Genomic DNA, 17677 nt, shown 5'->3' with positions numbered 1-17677 from the left:
TTATGGCACCTTGTATGAGGTGCACGAATAGTGCCCAAGCCTAATGCTAACCTCTGCCAAAAGCTTTTCTCGCAAAGCTATTTGTCTGAAAATGCAGGTGTGACAGTCACCCTGGAGGCACTCAGAGTGTAACACATTTCTGTGCAATCCTTCTAGGACCCTGATGTGATCAACACAGAGCTGCCCATGGAGTGTAGCCCAGCACCAGAGGATGAAGGGAACACGGTTGTGCGCCCAAATGTTTCCAGTGGGATAGTGCCCCTGTTGGTGAGCCCTTCTCTTACACCTCAGATGACACCTAAAACCCTGGATTCCCACCGTCCTGGGCAAAAACTTGTACAATGTCCACAAGAGCTGCTGGTGGAAAACCTCAGTAACCGGGCTGCTCGAGGGCCCAGCCTGCCATGCCTCAGTGATTTCAGTGCATCCTGGATCCAGACTTCAAACCAGAAGTTAGAATTCAGCAATCCATCAACCCACAGACTGAAGAACAAAACTAAAAACCTTTGGAATCCAACCTATGGATCATGGGTGCTAGAGAACGTCTGTCACTTAAGCCCCACCTCCAAACTGAAAGCAACTCCAGAGCGAGAAGATTCAGGCTTTGATGGAAATTGCAGTTCTTCTCCTAGTTCTCGGGCATCTCCAGCATCTCCAAGTCGAAGCAACTGCCCTCACTTAGACATTGGTGGGATCGAACTGGTGAAACTCCAGACTTTCCCCTGTGGTAATGTAAATTATGCATATGATGATCTGTGCTATGGCACTGATCACCCACCATCAGTTTTGACAGGGGTCAGAACAGCTGTGCTAAGGAGCTCCAGTCTGCATACAGACGAGAAACCTTTTTATAAAACAGATAAAGCAGCAAGAGAGAGGGACTCTGGTCTGTCTTTGTCAGATGATCTGAGTGTTACACCCGTATAACAGAAAAGATTCATCCAAATATCAGAGAATGTAAGTGTTTCTGGAAGGGCAAACTTGAACTGCTTCTTATTTCACTTACTTTCTCCATGTAAGTTCCTTTAGAGGGGTGATGTTTCGACATCAGCAATGATCTTCTTCCTTCTACCTGCCAGATCCCCAGATCATTACAGACAGTTGCATTTCTACTTCTGTCCACCGACTGTGTTCCATTGGACCAACTTAGTCGTAGAGAAAACAGTATTGCTGCTCTGAATCAGCATACAGTACCTAACAAAAGACCTCTTTTTCAATCAGCTCAGGTGAAAAGAAATAGACTTATTGTCCAACCATAGTGTTTGGATGGAAATAATGACCAACATAGGCTGCTCTTCTTTCTGACCTTAGAAACCAAAAATGCATGCTGTGCCAGCAGTGAGCAACTTGTGAAGACCTGCTGTGTTTCCTTGAGCTTTTTACTGTCCTGAGGACTTGCCTAATGATGCTCACGTAGTGACAGGAAAGTAAACGAATAGCAGCCACATTTTCATCTGTTTAATAGCAGACCCTTTGAAAAACATGAAGTTACTGCTTAAATTGGAAGCAGCAAGAAGGATGAAAAAAAATCCAGGATCCTCTGAGCATGCATTTTGAAAACAAGCAATGAAGAGGAAAACAAACTGACGATTGGAAAAAAATAGATAGTGAAGCTGATGGGATCTCTTTGAATAACAAGGAAAATGTGCTGCTTGCCTCATGGTGTTGTGTTCTTCACTGCTCCTGGTGTGGAAGGGGCAGGTGGCTTTCCAAGAAAGAGTGAGCTGACGGGGGTGATGGGAAATGGACTATCTTCATCTTTTAATGGACTTTATTTGGGATGGACTTCATTTTGTAAGTACTTTGATACATGGCAGTAATTTCCTGTGCTATGATGATAAGCATTACTGATGTTCTAAGGTAATGGTAGAATTTGGTAGGCTGTAGCTGGTTGCGATTTTCATATCTACTTCTTTCAAGTAGAAACAGAGTAATGCAAGGGAGCAGAGTGCAGACAACCTGCTTAATACAGACATCGCCCAATACAACGCCCCTTTTAGAGCAAGGCAAAATAGCTCAGCCACTTCAGAAAGCTATAACTATGACGTTGCTTCACACACAGATTGTCTTTCTCTTTAACCTTTCTAGCACACAGAGTTGCTGGTTAATGTAGTTGATTTTTTGAAAAACTATTTCTAAGGCTATTTTCCGTTATGTAGGGTCTAAACAGATGCTTACTGGTTAAAGCCTGGAGCCTGGAAAAGTAAATAACTTGGTTTAAGCCTGAGCAGTCTCACACATTTTGTACCTGTCCCACTCCTGTGTTGTGCATGACCAACCTGCAGTGGCAAACTACATGCTGCCTTTACATGTAATCAAGTTGTATGCCACGATGTTGGCTATAGATTCCATCTTGTTCTCTTCCAAAAGAGATGAGGTGCCCCAGTACAAGCTACACACATAGGAAATTGCTGTATGCATACAGTGTAAAGATGTGGTTTAGCAGGATAGAGATTGCTTTGAAGACAAACTTCATTTCCTCTATGTCTCTGAGGGCAGGATACTCTGATATGTCGTACTGAATAGCACAGAGTGGAGAGTTGTGAATCCATCCTTTGTCAGTGGAGTGCTTTTTCAGTTCAGGTTTAATGCTTTCCTTATCTGGCTTTGTACTTGTTCCCAGCTTCCTGTAGTCTTAGACCTTAAGCTTGAGAATGAGTAGTTTTATGTATTCTGATTTCCAGATCCTACTGACGATGATGATTCTTTTAGCAGTGAGCTGTAGAGCATGGAAAAAATTCCAAATCCACATTGTGAAGTTACAAGTTATCAGCGTGGTATTACTCATGCTTTTAGCCCACTGTCTGTCCTACCTTACGTCCAGGAACTGCTACAGCCAGGTTAGATGAGGTAGATTTAGCAGGAAATTAGGGTACTCATCCTTTCCCCTTGTAGAGGCTAACATTTCTGGTTATGTCACAGGCAGCCCACCTCTGCAACCTGCTTGTCAAGAATAAACAGACCTAATCTTGGCTGGCTGGATTACAGCAGCTCATCTATATACAATAATGTTAGCATTCCAGTGAGAAGCAGGCAGGATCCCTGCTGAGCTCACTTTGAGCTACTGTTGTTTTTCACATATGCAGCATTTGCTTCAACTTCATTCATAAATTTAAAGAAGCCAATATTGATAAAACTACATAAGGCATTGAAAAGTAAAGTGACAAAAGTAAAGTGAGAGCAGAGCAAAGTTGAACTATAGTTCCCACTACTCACCAGTGCTACAGGTGGGTCTTGCATGCAGCTTAATTTATTCATAAAATGTAAGCAAGTCCATCAGTCTAGCACTTCGGACAACACAGATGTTTTCAATGAATAGTTAAGTCAATATACTTATATATACAGGAAGAACAGGGAAAAAGCTCCACTGAACTACAGTAAACCTCCATCCAGCCCAGTATCTTGTCTCTAATAGTGACCAATAGCAAGGTGATGAAGGGCACTTGCAAGAGCAGAATAAGCATGCAGTTATTATCCCTTACATGTACGTTGCTAGTTTACAACAGCATGTAGCTCAGGGTGTACTGAGTCAGATGCAGCGTCTCCTAACAAGACAGAACGTGGATCTGCGCAGACCAAATGGGCACTGAAAGAACTGGCTGAGAACTTTAAGCATCTGCATTAGCAACATGCTTTTTATGTGTTCTTACCTCCCTCAAATAGAAATAAAGGTAAGCAAACTTCTGTCAACACAGACACCATCAGTCTCTGACCTGTAATAGCTTTTCTGTGTTTATCTGATCTCTTAGATGCTTTTCAAAAACCTCATAGTAAAAATTTTAAATGACAATACAGGAGGAAATAATGCTAATACTGCTCCTACTGCGATACAATAAGCTGTCCAAAACAGGTTTATTAAAAAGAAAAATAACTCTAAACGATGTATACTACAACCAAGCACTAATTCCTACAATTCTTAGACTGTTAATACAACCACAGATTTCAGTGTCCAAATTTTTCCATTTCAAAATACCACTTACTTGAAATCGTCTTTTAAGGAGATGCACATAGTGCATAATAAATGAGTTTAACCCATACTGTCAAAATTAGATTACCTGGGCAACTAAAACCCAAAAAACCAATTTTGTTACTGAGAGGAATGACTCGAGCTGGAGACTGGCGTTATTTAGTCACGTAATCCATACGGAAAGTCTTCCAACAGCTCCCCAGTGAAGAATCAGCCCTGTATAGGGATACTATAAGTTGTTCTTCCCTTTGGGTGTCTACATTTTAACAAAGACTATCGGTAGATACACCACCTCAGTTTTAGATGTGTGTATATAGAGATGTTTTTTTCTTCTGGATTTTGCATTAGTACTTTATGTTCCTTCATGCAGCCTCACACCTACGTTATAAGAGAACTGTAATAACAAAAGATGAAATAATTTGTCTATTTTTTCTTTTCACATCTCTCTCCTCTACTTCAAGAGTTTTGCATCTTCATTTTCCCTTTAAACAGGCAGAATTTTTATCTGTGCACAGATTTAAGGTTTCCACTTATATCAACCCTTTTCCCCAGGTAAGTTCTCCACTTAGTTGCCAGTGGGCTGGTGTACACTGAGACAGTTGCACAGATATAATTACAAAGATATGGGCTTTTGCAAGTATAACTTATTCCACCTCCAATACCCTCCTACTCCTTACCTGAAACAGAACTCTACTGCTGGGAATATGGTTTTCCCCAAAGTACGTGCATCTCTGCAGCAGTGTGAGCCAGGAACCACTCTTCTTCAAACTGCTGAGCAGCAGCGCTATGCCAGACAAGTTCTCTCCTGCAGCTGTGGCATTGCTCTTCCTGCTCCTAGCTGCCTACCCTTTCCAATCTGATGCAGAGACCTTAGGCATGACATCACTAACATCTGCTAGTCTCATCACACAACACTTTTGCTTAATTGAACCAGTTTTGATTTGTCGTTACCTCTGAACACAGCAGCACTTCTTGTCAACTTACCTTTTTGGGTGACTACTGTGCATAAATAGATGACAAGCCTGCTTCTATGCAATTTCAAGTTGGACAAATGTATACTTTATATTTGCAACACAAAATAAAGAGACACCAATGCTGACTGTTTGCTTCCCTCTGTGTTAAATACGGTTTGCACACAGGTAAGAGAACACTGTCTTGCTGAGAAAGGTTGCCAGTGGCAGAGGACTGACTCCAGGAACAGAGCACTGTTTATCCCCTACTGCCACGAAAGACAGCGCTGTGGAAACAGCTGCTCTGTGTGCAAAGTACGTTTTAACGTGTTATTTTTTAATATGCTGTAAGAATTGCATTTTTGAGACAGAACTTACCTCTAAGAAAGCCTTCAAACTTTGCATGGTGTTGGGAACAGAGTTGCAAAGTCAGCTTCCAGGTGTCTCAGAACCAGTTTTATTTCAGGAAATAGTAGATACTAAAGCCTAAAACCGCAAGAAACACTGAAATAACACGGTTTTGTCCCTTGCATAGGGAAGTTCTTTAAGAAAATAATATTCTTGTGTGACCAAATCACCATGGATGCCCTTTTTTCCTTCAGTCTCAGGTATTTATTAGTATACACACTTAAGAGTAACAAACACTCAGCCAATACAGTCAAAAGTGACCACAGTCAGCATTGCATTGTAGTGTTCAGAACAGAAGCACTGTTGACAATACAGGTCATTTGATCTCAGTACTGTAAGAATAACAAAATATAATGACACCAATACAAAAAAAAAAAAAAAAAAAAAAAAAGCAAGAGCCCTGTGAGATACTCACAGGTTTAGTCCAAATCCCATTGAAATCTTTCCTTATCATCAGAACTGAATCAGAATCAGATGGTAAATTAATATTCTACGTGCAAAATACAGAGGCATTTAATTAGCATCACTTTGGTTAAACTTAATCCAAATGTATGTCCATGGGGAACCTTAACACCTATCATTTTTAAACTCATCCAATATACTTCTTTGTGTACTTCTTTTTATATTGCACCTTCCACCAATGAACCTCAAGGCATCTTGGAGGCAAAAATGAAGTACAGCCTCATACCATTCTGTGAGGTAAGGAGGTACTATTACCAACTGTAGAACAGGAACAAAACTGAGGCCGAGGATAGCTGCCCAAGGCCAAAATGCGAGTCACTGTCAAAGCTGGGGAAGAGATGTCCTACTGCTAGATACACTGAACTCTGCTACATCTAACTAATGAGCTTAATGACCTTGGTGCCTAACTCAGAGGTTAGCTGCTCCATACCTGGACAAGCATATCTTCCCATGCTGTGGAAACACATGTGATTTCAGTGTCTCCAGAGTGAGGCACTATCCCAGCGGAAGCATTTAAAGAACTGTGTTCTGGACTTGCATGTGAGCAAGTGCCTTGGCTATCATGCAGCAGCTCTTACATGGCAAATGCCTGCGCATGTTGATCCCATACAAATGTAAGCTTGTTCAAGGCAACTTACTCCACAGCAAAAGAAAGCTATGCTGCTTCCTCACAGTAGCACGTGAATGTACACAAAGAGCCTCTCGGGGATTTTTGATGTGAATCAAGGTTATCTAACTTACCCTGTGATCATTTGCTCATGATCTCACAGCCTCCAGTCCCTGAGAGCTCCAGTCCTCACATTTGCAGTCCTATACTTGCCATTTGCTAATGAAAAGCTCCTTCCTTTGCACCTTTCCTGTAACAGCAGCATAATATTAGATTGTGGTTTCTTCCTTTCCAGCCCTTTGATAAGCCAAAGGGTGATTTTTAAACAAACTTACTAGAACTATTTAGCATCTAGAATGAATTTCCAGAATAAGGAAATAAGGACTGCTATAGCTGAGGTTTTCCTTCTCCCCTCTCCCACCCCCATCTTCTCACCTACTGCACAGCTCTGAAGAGGTTCCCTTGTTATCTCCAACATGAGGGTCTACAAACCACCCTTGGAGGTGCTAGCAGCAGTCAGGTTTCTGAAGTACTGCTACCACATTGCTTCTACTTCTTTAAAACAAGACATTAATTCTAAAAGTTCATGACACATTCTCGATTGACATTGGAGTATCAGCTAACTTTTACCCCCTAAATCCCACCCCCATCCAGAAAATAACGCACTGATGCAAAAGGTTCACACGTGTTAACAGAAAGAAAGCAATATGAAAGTTAATTAGGCAGACCACTAATTAATTGTATCACCCTGTCTCATTATGCTTTATTTAACCTTTTCCAGTTTTGTCTGTTTTTGGTTGTTTTTTTTTCCTAAATCCCTGAAACTGCAGTCTTAGAGAAAAGGCCTTGTTATTAAAGGTAATCCTGTGAGATTTATTTGCTCCTTTTTTCCTCCTTAAGCAGTGCTAGCTGACAGTTTACCTGTTGGCTGCAGAAAAGGAGGAGGACTTTTTCTTAATTAATAGTATGAAAACCACCACAGATTAATTTGTCATCTCATAGGAATTCCAAAGTTAGGAGGCATCAGCAATTATAACATGCGTGCTCAATACTGGAAGCTCACCACAATTTAAAAAAAAAAAAAAAAAAAAAAAAAAAGTGTAAACTCTTTGAAATAGCTAAAAAACCCTCTGGAAAAAAAAAAAAAAAAACAGTGGAAAATTCATTAGCATATCATCACGAAAATAAATTGAGAAGGACTCTAGAAGGCCACAGAAGAAGTCTGAATTTGCAGTGAACTGCAAAAATAATTATCAGTTTCAAACAACCTCTTTGACAAGGAAATGTCTCCACACCTCACTATTTCCCACAGGATATCCATTCTATGTCCTCTAACCTTCAGGGCACAATTGCATTTTTAATACTGCTGTTTTGTTGAGAGGTGATGAATAAGTTCTCAAATCTGATCTCATAGTACAAGAGTCTGTTATCAAAAGTAACTCTTTGATTTCCCTTTGATTCAAATTACAAACGTTACAGATGCATTTCATTCCAGAGCTAAGCTCTATAGGATTTTTGCTTATGGTCACAGTTAGTTATTCTTGAAAAAGCTGCTCCCCAAAGCACCGAGTTACCTTCCTCTATCCTTGGATAGATGCAGTTCTTGGAATCTCTTCTGAGCACAGGACACTCGCAAGAGAAGCAATTTCTGATCGATGTGCATTACCAGCTCAAGATGTTAAAAGTGAATTAATCAAACACTAATCTTCAGTCATGTCCTCATTTTGGCATCTGCATCGACATGTATTTATATTAAAGCCTGGAATGTAAGTGAACAGGCGAATACTGATGGTCTTTATATCCTGTTATATTTATAGAACTGTTAAAGTGACAAGAGGCAACCAACAGAAATGGTATGTGAAGCCACTGTAAGAAGTATCACTTCAGTCTTTCTTGATTTTAATCTAAACACTGAATCACTGTGAATTTTCTGTGGCTGTGCCTGGGCCACAGCAGAAAAGAGTAAACCAAAAGTGGTCCTGTGATTCCAGACAGGGATTAAAGGATGTGATATACTGACATTCCTTCCCCCAAACTGCCCTGAGTTAACAGCTGATATATTGGAGGAGGAATGCGTAGGAATTATCTTTAGTGTAATGCTGTGAATGCAGGAACTTTACTTTCCTGATTGCTGCACTATACACTTTTATATAAAAGTACTTACATAAGTCTACACACTTCAGTGGCAGCATTGTACTTGGGAATAGGAGCACAGTCAAGAAATCACCTCTTTCATGTGCATCAGAAGACAGTCAAACTATAATCTTAAAAGATCACATTGCTTACTGGCTACTAGTGTGTGCATGTATGTGCATGTGTACAGTAGTTTTATGTTAAAAATGAGCAAGCCTTAAAAAACCCCCTTAGTTCCCCAGTCTGAGTGCTAGAGTGCAATAACTGATTTTCACAGCTGTAGTTCAGCTGGAAGAGGCCAAACCTGCCAAGCTAGGCACTTTCCCAACAGCCCACCCAGTTTGAAAAGTCAGATGTTCCTGGAGACAACAGGCCGCTACTCTCTCCCTGGACTATCTGTAATCTCCTCAGAGGCTACATAAAAATGCAAAGGCTGCTCTTGGACAGAAGTGAATTGAGGCTAAGGTGGGGATGAGGAGGACTAATCAACAACAGTTACCACATACAGCCACTACAACTGCTGTCTCACTTTGCTCCAGGATTCTTCTGCTTATCATCGATTTCCACCTTGAGTACACCCATAACATAAGGCAGCAGCTGTTGTTAGTCCAACCTATAGTTTACACAGGAGCAAGAAGACTTGGAATTAGGGTGAAAGAAAAGAAACACTCCTGCTGGTTTCAAAACTATCCAGTTCCCTGAAAAATTGTTACTCCTCCCCTGAATTCCCAAGCATTTGCTCTGGATCACAGAGAGGTAATCTGGAAGTCCCATCAGTTTACCAGAAATCAGAATCATTCTGGTTTACCATACAGACCTCTTGACTCGTGCTGGTGTGGTTCCTGAGTATGGAGATCTTGATTCTCTGAGGACCAGTCTTGTGTTAGGCTGGTGCAATGCAGACCAATCTGGAGTTAGTTATTTAGGTTCACAGAGGGCTGATGCAAAGTCATTTTGATAACTAGCTGCTGGGTTCTGGATGTAGTTCCCTCTGCACTGTGATGACCTCAGGAGTCTGAAGGGAGTGAGTTAAAGCAGTTTCCTTCCGAGTGATCTCAGTAGAGAAGAAAGTTAGTTACAAAGCAGCCCTGTAAGTTTTGTGTCACTTTCAACTCATCTTTCCGTGATGCTTTCCAAGATGCGAATCAAATTGTCCAGTCCCAACAAGTACCCATCCTCCCTGTTGCCTTCTTGCCAGGGGATCCTATGATCCAGCGTCTGCCCATCAGGAAGAAGGGTGGTCTTCCCAAAATCAATCAGCCACACATTGGCATTCCCACTGCCATCATGTACAAAAAGTAGTGAACTTCCAACGACCTGGAACGTGGATTGAGATGATGTTAAAAGCGTATCTTTAGGTCTCCTCTTATCATGCCACCCATTAAGATGACAGCCTTCTCACCTGAGACCCAACAGTCTTTAGGGCCAAAGGCCACTCTGCTTGCATATTTACAACTTGCATGCATTGTTTATATAACTAAAATCAATCAGTAACGTATAAATGGGCAGCTAGCTGAAAAAAGGGACCCATAAGACAGAGGGAAGAAAAGCAGTTCACCAGCCCACTCGGCAGCTGGTCTCAATTCCAGCAATGGAGAAAATGCCACTAACTATTTTCAAATAAAGACTATAACCTACGATTAACAAAATTGCTTCCAGTGACAAGTGGAAATTAACAAGGTAAAATAAAATGTCTGACCTCAAAATCTTGAGTTGTAATAACCAGAACTTAAAATGCCAATAATGCCCTCTCTACAGAAAAGCATAGAAGGAGAACGTATATAGCAGAATTATACAGATTTAACACAAATCCAGTATTTTGATAAAGACTTGATCGTCTAAAAGACAACTGGATTCTATGGTACCAGGTGCAAGCTTCCACATTACCACTTCCCTGTAAACATTCCACTGTAGCACACCGAGATTAGAGAAAATGACAGGAAACTGGTACTACTAAACTACTCTCGACAGTGGCCCAGGGCTCAATGTGTTGGTATGTTATAAAGATGAGAGGATCCATTATTCTTAAAGATCTGTTATTCCTGTATCCTTGTGATGAAGGCTTTGTGTTACCTGTACTGTTTTCTTCTACCACAAACTCCTTTCTAATAACAGAGTAGGCAATTCTGTAGTACATGTGAATGACTAAAAGAAGCAGAACTAAACTACACCTTCACACACATTATACTCACTGCTCACCTCATGTCGCTTGAAGAAGTCTGAGGATTCAAGAACGATATGAATTTCCTGCAGACGCTTGAGGTATTTTTTCTGGAGGGTGACGATAGAAAAAAGAAAACAGAAACAGGCAGAGAATGAAGGAAGATATTCTGCTTACAAGAACCAACATAACAAAGAGTTGGTTTTAGATTAGAAGTCTTTCCAAACAGAGCCGTCATTTGAAAGTCAATCTGAAAATACACTTCAACAGGCTTTCACTGCAAAAGAATTGAGTTCCTCTGCTACATGCATTACACCAAGCATACTTATCTGTCTGGATGCCATAATGTAGTCTGCTCTGCAGCCAAATGCTAAATGCTTCTTTTATTTTTCCCTCTTTTTTATATTTTTTTCCAATGAAAATAGAAGTTTCAAGCAATGAAGAATCTTTCAGTTCACCACAGTGGAAAGAGAATGAGTTGGTGTTAGAGAGACAAGGAAGCTCCAAACATATAAGAGGAGGAAAATCAACACATAAAGCTCCAGTATGCATTTTTAATGCTGTCCTGTATTACCAAGCACAATGCTCCTGGGTGCTTAATCTTTCCTCATAATGGCTTCTATACTGCAACAAAATACTATGGCAGCCTTTGAAGTTCTGAAGACGATAGAGACATGTTATGACATCTACCACACACCTGCTGTGCTTCCTCTGAAAAACCATGAAGTAGCGTACAGGAATTGCTCTCTGAGGCAAGTCTCACACACAAGCAGAGCCAGCCACCAATCTCACTTCCCGTTCACATGCTCTCTTTTTCTTCTCTCTAGAACAAATTCCCTAATCACAAGTTTTCTGCCAACACAATCCTTGCTCATAAATCATCATCCTTCTGATACATCTTACACTTATGGTGGAGACTGGGGGCAAGTCACAAGTTTGATTTTTGGCTAGCTCTCAGGCTATGGGAAACCTGAGGAACTTACGGCAACAGCTGCCAGAACAGGTCTCAGCCAACCACTACTCACTGCCCAGTAAGTCTTCATGTCCAGCCCACCTGCTCAGTGGTCCAAACCTGTTCTTCCTTGGCAGTTAAAACCATCTTTCTTGTACCAGAGGAAGTATGGCCCTCAAGTAAGTTGAAAGGGTCAAAGATCAGTGAACACAAAGAGTTCAGACTCACCAGAATAGTTGTGTTGCCCTCAATGAATTCCACAAAAACTTGGAGAACTTGCTCTTGTGTCTTCGTAGTTTTGAAGTTCGTGTTGCATGTTCCGTCTGCTTTCTGCACAAAAACACAATTTATACCACGCGTCACTCCTCTCATCAGCCAATGTCCTTGAACCATCAGCAGCTCAGCTCTTGCTAACCAGATGAAAGTAAGTAGTCAAACAGGAAGAGAGGAGATAAACCTCGTTTCAAGCAAGAGGTGGAAAATAAAGAAAAGCTGATAGGATAACTTGAAATGACACTTCATATCCTGTTGAGTGTAGTTAAAAAACAAAACCAAACAAACAACCCCAAACCTCACGATATTACCAGCCTGCAGAAAGGTCTTCCTCACATCTCCGTAGTAGCAGTGCAAAGGTTCAATGAGGCAAACCGCAGTGACCTCTTTAGCTGTCTTCTTAACAAGCCCTACATAGCCAAACCCTGACAGTGGAAGGGGCAGAAGGGGATGGTTTCAAACCCAATTGTACCAGTTTTTCTTCTTTTTCTTCCTGTTTAGTTTTTTGTTGGCTTTCTTTTTAAACAAGGAAACAAAAGAGTTGTAATAAAGACTCTCCATTCCCAAAAGACCTTTATGTTAACATAACCTAGAAGCCACCAAACAGAAAGCGAGTTCCAGGCAAGAACAACTCAAGATTTGCAGTGATCCAAATGCTAGCAGTGACAAAGTAGGTGTATAAATTCTGGCAAAAGACAATGTGAGCACGCTTGTAGCAGCCAGGAGAAACTCACAGTACTTTTATGCTAACAATACAACTGAATACAGAAGCACCCCGCTCCTGAAAATCATAAAATCTTTTTGTGCATTGCTAACAGCCAGTTTGTGCTTGTGAGGCTACAAGTAACTAAGAGCAGTGCATGGATCTGAGACGTCTGTGAACACAGACTGCACCTCTCCAAGAACATCCCTCATGTGAAAAGACACAAGCAAAAGCTTTTAGGACAGGCATGCAAAATGCAGCCATTTCTGCAGTAGGTCACCTGTTTCTACCAAAAGCCTGCAAGGTATCAAACTACATTTCTCTCCATTGTAACAGTCCAGTGAAATCCCTCATCTCCATTATTCCTTTACAGGATGAAATTAACAGGTCATCAAAATACATTCCCTTCAACACATTGTCACTGCACCAGAACTAGTTAAATTTTGCTCTGGTCTCAGAAGGCGCAATGCTTTTTATTTCACAGCAGAACCAGAATCCTTACAGCATACATTAAAAAATGCAATAGTATTGAATTTTCAGATCTGTCACGCAATGAAGTAACTGAACGGCAAAGCCATGCTGAAGAACCTCCCACCACCCAGACATTTTAGGAGAATAAACACAATTTTATCCCAAGGCCACAGGCCAGATACCAGCGTGGCACATCAGCCTGCTGAGATACGTAAGTTATGCAAAGGCAGCAGCAGGCAGTGACAGCGAGGAGCCATCTGATCCAAGATACAATAAAACTCAACGGCAGATAGAAATCTGGAGTTCAGTCTGACGCCTTCTACCTCTTCTCTGGAGTAAGGTTATTTTAAAAACAATCTCTCCCCATGCCCTAAAGCCGACAACAAAGTCTGTAAAAGCTGCTGTTTTCTCTGTTTTTTTTTTCCTTTTCTTTAAATCCAGACATGCTAGTGGCCTGTATCCTTCTTATTTAGAAATACACTTACGATTTTATTCCTTTGCAGCGGTTGACACGAAACACAACTGCTGCCTGTCTTTTTTTGCTGTAAACAACAGTCCAGGCTTTGAACTGCACCATCCCTCGTATTCTGTAGCAGGTCCTTGCAACAGCTCTGAGTGTACCTGATCCCCAGAAGGCGCTTGCCCTTCTTGCTCCCCGAGGTCACATTTTTGTCAGTTCCTGCACAGCACAGCAGTCCGTTGCACGGTGCAGCCTGTGGAGCACTTGCAGCACTTCTCACTAGATGGGACAGTGACACAGGTGGCAGCAGAGCACTAAAATATTGCTGCCTATCTTAACCTGCATGGTCTTGTTCAGATTACTCTGTAGAGTCCCCTTAAAGGGTTCTGGGTTAAGGTTGTGACCTAAATGGATTTAACAGAGACTTCTGAGTCAAATCTGCTGGGAAAATGGCTATCCCAAAGGACAGCTAACAGAACGGTACCAAAGTAAAGTAACTTCTTGAAATCGCAGAAAGATTCACTGACACAATGGGAAATGTGAAGCCCTGATTCTCATGCATAACTCTGCAGAACCATTAGCTTGGTGTTGAAGAGACGACGTTTGCAAGGCCAAGACTGCAGACAGTCCCTTCGGGAGGGGGGCTGAATCTCATTTATATTGAGCCCTTTCACAAAAGAAATTCTATGAATTCGCTTTATTTCTGTTCCTCACTCCAGCAGTCACAAAGCAGGAATATTTTTGAATGACCAAGCCCAATATCTGCTGACCTAATTCCTGGAGTTATCAGGGTACTTGGGGCAAAAAAACAACTCTTTTCCCCCCCAACAACTTGCTGACATCACCGATCCTCATAGGCTTTACTCTCAAAATGGGGACTTGTGAAGTGTGGCATTGCTCCCCTGCAAATATACAAAATGGGACTTAGAGTTCAGCTACAGTGAAACAGTCTGGAGGAATACTGATTAGCTGTATTACTTGAAAAACTGCCACCCCTTTTCCATATAGAAAAATGGAAGAATAATGCCTGCCTACATCCCCCATAACAGCATAGAAAGACAGAAGAATAGGAAGCACACTGGAGTACTCTACAGCATTTCTTGTGTTTTAAAAAAGGATTATTTGCGTACTTTTTTGCACAGTTACAGCACTGTCTCAGCAGAGGGAAATATGCAGTCTGTGTGCCATACTGCTCCTTCCCACCTCTGACAACCAGCCAAATGACAAAGAACAAGCCAGGAGGTTTTACTGGAGCTCCTCTAGCTCAGTCACTCTTCAGGACTCAACACAAATCCGTAAGTCTTCTACACTGACTTCAGATATTCCCAAGAACATATACAAAAAGTCTTGAGATCATCTGGGTTTCTGATTCAATTAGAGAGAGCATTCAAGGACTTAAAGTGGCATAGGAATGAACAGGTAACTTGGATAACATCATTATATGGATGAAGGGTAAGACAGAAAGTATGCTGGCAGGATTAGAGCCAGACCATCTACCACCCAGACAGTTCCTGCATGAGAATGCCTGTCTACCAGCCAGGAGTGGGTGGCACAGCATACAGGGGGCCAAACACAGCATGAGCTGGAAGGACTAGTTCCTGTAGCACAGCAGGAGGATCTGTGAACAAGGAAGGGAAAAGACAACACGTGGAAGTGGAGAAGATTGGAATGGTTAAAGAGCCTCTGTTCATGTGAATCACCTTCTTTGATTCCTTTCTTTTTCCTATGTGCTAGAACTACAAAGCAGATGCAAAATCCAAATAATAATTTAAAGCATCAAAATATACTTAAGTATATATGCTGACAAAAGGCACAACTGTGCTCTGATGAACATCCTGAAATCACACAGGGTAACTAAGCCTTCTAACCTCTTCAGACCCCCCATTACCAACTTCAGCTAGCAAGTACTCATGCAGGGTGCAGGGTGTTTGGGCTGCCCTCACCAGCGCTATGCTGCTACAGGTACACAATTATTAAAACCCAAGCAAACTAATTTAAACTAATTTGATCTGTGACAGAGCCAGTGATAGAATCATAGATTGGTTGGGGTTAAAAGCAACCCTTAAGGTCACATAGTTCCAACCCCCGCTGCAGGCCAGGTTGCTCAAAGCCCCATCCGGTCTGGCCTTCAGGGAAGGGACGTCTACAACCTCACTGGGCAACCTGTGCCAGTGTCTCACCATTCTCATGGTTAATAATTTCTTCCCAATATCTAGCCTAAATCTACCCGCTTCCAATTTAAAGCCATTTCCCCTCATTCTGTCACTACATGCCTTTATAAAAAGTCCCTCCCCAGCTTTCCTGTAGGCCCCCTTTAGGTACTGGAAGGTCGCTATCAGGTCACCCTGGAGCCTTAGCATTTGAGTTACTTAGTGAGGTTGGTGATACTCTAAGTGTAGATCCTAAGGGTTTCTGGATAGGTAACTGATTTTGCCATGAGGCACAAGAAATACAAGCAATTAATGGATAGGAAAGAAAATTGCAAAGATTCTTCAGAGGCTGTAAAGTACTATCCTAGAAACAATACAGGGACACAAACTCATCCATCAAGAACAGCAGAAGGATTTTGCTGATTGACAGGTTTTATCATTGTATTTTTGGGCTTTATTCCAGCTTCATCTATACTGGATACTGTCATATTCCTAGAAGTAAAAGATGTTTCCTCTAACCTAACAATACATAGCTAAATGGGGGCCAGCGTCTTCTCCCATGTGATTAGTGATCAGGACTAGAGGAAACAGCCTCAAGTTGCACCAGGGGAGATTCAGGTTGGATGTTAGGAAATACTACTTTTCTGAAAGAGTGGTCAGGCACTGGAATGGGCTGCCCAGGGAGGTGGTGGAGTCACCGACCCTGCAGGTGTTCAAGAAACATTTGGATGTTGTACTGAGGGACATGATTTAGTGGGAAATATTGGCAGTAGGTGGACGGTTGGACTGGATGACCTTGGAAGTCTTTTCCAGCCTTGGTGACTCTGTGATTCTAATGCTTTTAACTTGCCTTGCAAATAAGCATAACTGGAACAAAAACTCTTTTCTGTGATTTAAATGGAATATAACAGGGTATAAATAAATAAATAAATAAACAAATGAAAGTGGAGGGGAGAGGCAGCTATTTCATCAGTTCTTCATTCCTCCTTACATTTTCACTGTATCTATGCTCTGTACCTTCTTGCTTTCTTCCTGCAGTATCTCTGTGGTTGAACTGAGCATGGCTGATATGCATTTGGCACTTAACATACTTGACCCAACTGTTATAACAACTGATGCTTTAAAGCAACAATACATTGAACTTCGTGGATATAATTAATGCATTTTCACATAATCCATTAGAAAACCTGGTTAGTGATGCATGCTAGCATTTTGATTAATTAACAAATCAAAGTTCAGTTTAAATTGAACAGGCAGAAGCAGAACTATTACCTTAATCCCTTCAATCCTAAAGCCCAGGTTGGCACTAGAGCTGATTGTTTCCCTCCACTGCATGTATCGGGGCTTGGTGACAGCATGTTGAGCATTCTCTTCAGCTGTGGGAGCAAGAGGATCCACTTCAATCATTTTCTTGTACATGTCTTTACGCAGCTTTGGCTTCTCACGGGCTTTAGTCAGCTCTTCTTCCAGGTATGTCCTGCAAAGACATCACATTCCAACAAACTGCAGGAACTTCCCAACTTTATTTTTACAATTTCAGTTGGCCAGGAAAGTATTATCATTACCTCAGTTTTGCACATGGCAAATGCAAAGCACAGACTAACGACCACACATGCTTACTTAGTGAAACTATAGCAGGAATCAAGACTTGCCTCATTCACTTCTTGTTTTAACCATACCTTTGCCTTACAATTACACGTTATTCTTATGTCCTGCTTACAAGAATGAGAGAAAGCTGAGTTCCTATTCTGCCAGGACATGCAAATGTATTTTCAGAGGACAGTTAAGAGAGATCACTTGCATTGAAATCAAAAGCAAAGGGGCCTGCTGAAGTCTTAATGGCTACTCTCTCCTTGAGAAAAACTTCACTTATGCATTTTTTTCAGGCCTCAAAAAGCAAATACGGTTTCATATAATGTTTTAGAGAGTAAAAGACGTAAATCTTCAAATAGTAATGAACTAGAGCATGTTATCTGAGGA

The 17677-nt window shown here is 41.4% G+C and overlaps 2 protein-coding genes across 3 annotated transcripts in view; one reads left to right on the top strand and one right to left on the bottom strand.

The window, feature by feature from the left end:
- Window positions 1-5269, top strand: part of LTK (leukocyte receptor tyrosine kinase) — an 86214-nt gene extending 80945 nt beyond the window's left edge. The window contains exon 29 of the mRNA XM_048949987.1: window positions 157-5269. Within this exon, the coding sequence (XP_048805944.1) occupies window positions 157-927 (771 nt within the window). The 3' untranslated portion in view covers window positions 928-5269. The remainder of the gene's footprint in view (window positions 1-156) is intronic.
- A 51-nt stretch (window positions 5270-5320) lies between these two features.
- Window positions 5321-17677, bottom strand: part of ITPKA (inositol-trisphosphate 3-kinase A) — a 38182-nt gene continuing 25825 nt past the window's right edge. The window contains exons 4-8 of one of the 2 annotated variants that reach the window (XR_007377973.1): window positions 16970-17174; window positions 11869-11970; window positions 10727-10798; window positions 9345-9844; window positions 5321-9140 (exon numbers count right to left, since the gene is read on the bottom strand). Coding sequence is in view for 1 of the 2 variants with exons in the window: in XM_048949990.1 (XP_048805947.1) it covers window positions 9641-9844; window positions 10727-10798; window positions 11869-11970; window positions 16970-17174 (583 nt within the window). In the remaining variant the exon portion in view is untranslated. Of the gene's footprint in view, window positions 9845-10726; window positions 10799-11868; window positions 11971-16969; window positions 17175-17677 lie in introns of both variants that reach the window. The other variant, XM_048949990.1, reaches the window with a different exon arrangement.

This window comes from Lagopus muta, chromosome 6, assembly GCF_023343835.1.
Source record: "Lagopus muta isolate bLagMut1 chromosome 6, bLagMut1 primary, whole genome shotgun sequence".
Taxonomy (NCBI): domain Eukaryota; kingdom Metazoa; phylum Chordata; class Aves; order Galliformes; family Phasianidae; genus Lagopus; species Lagopus muta.
The sequence above is the reverse complement of the archived record's forward strand: the minus strand, read 5'-3'. Positions and strand labels throughout refer to the sequence as shown.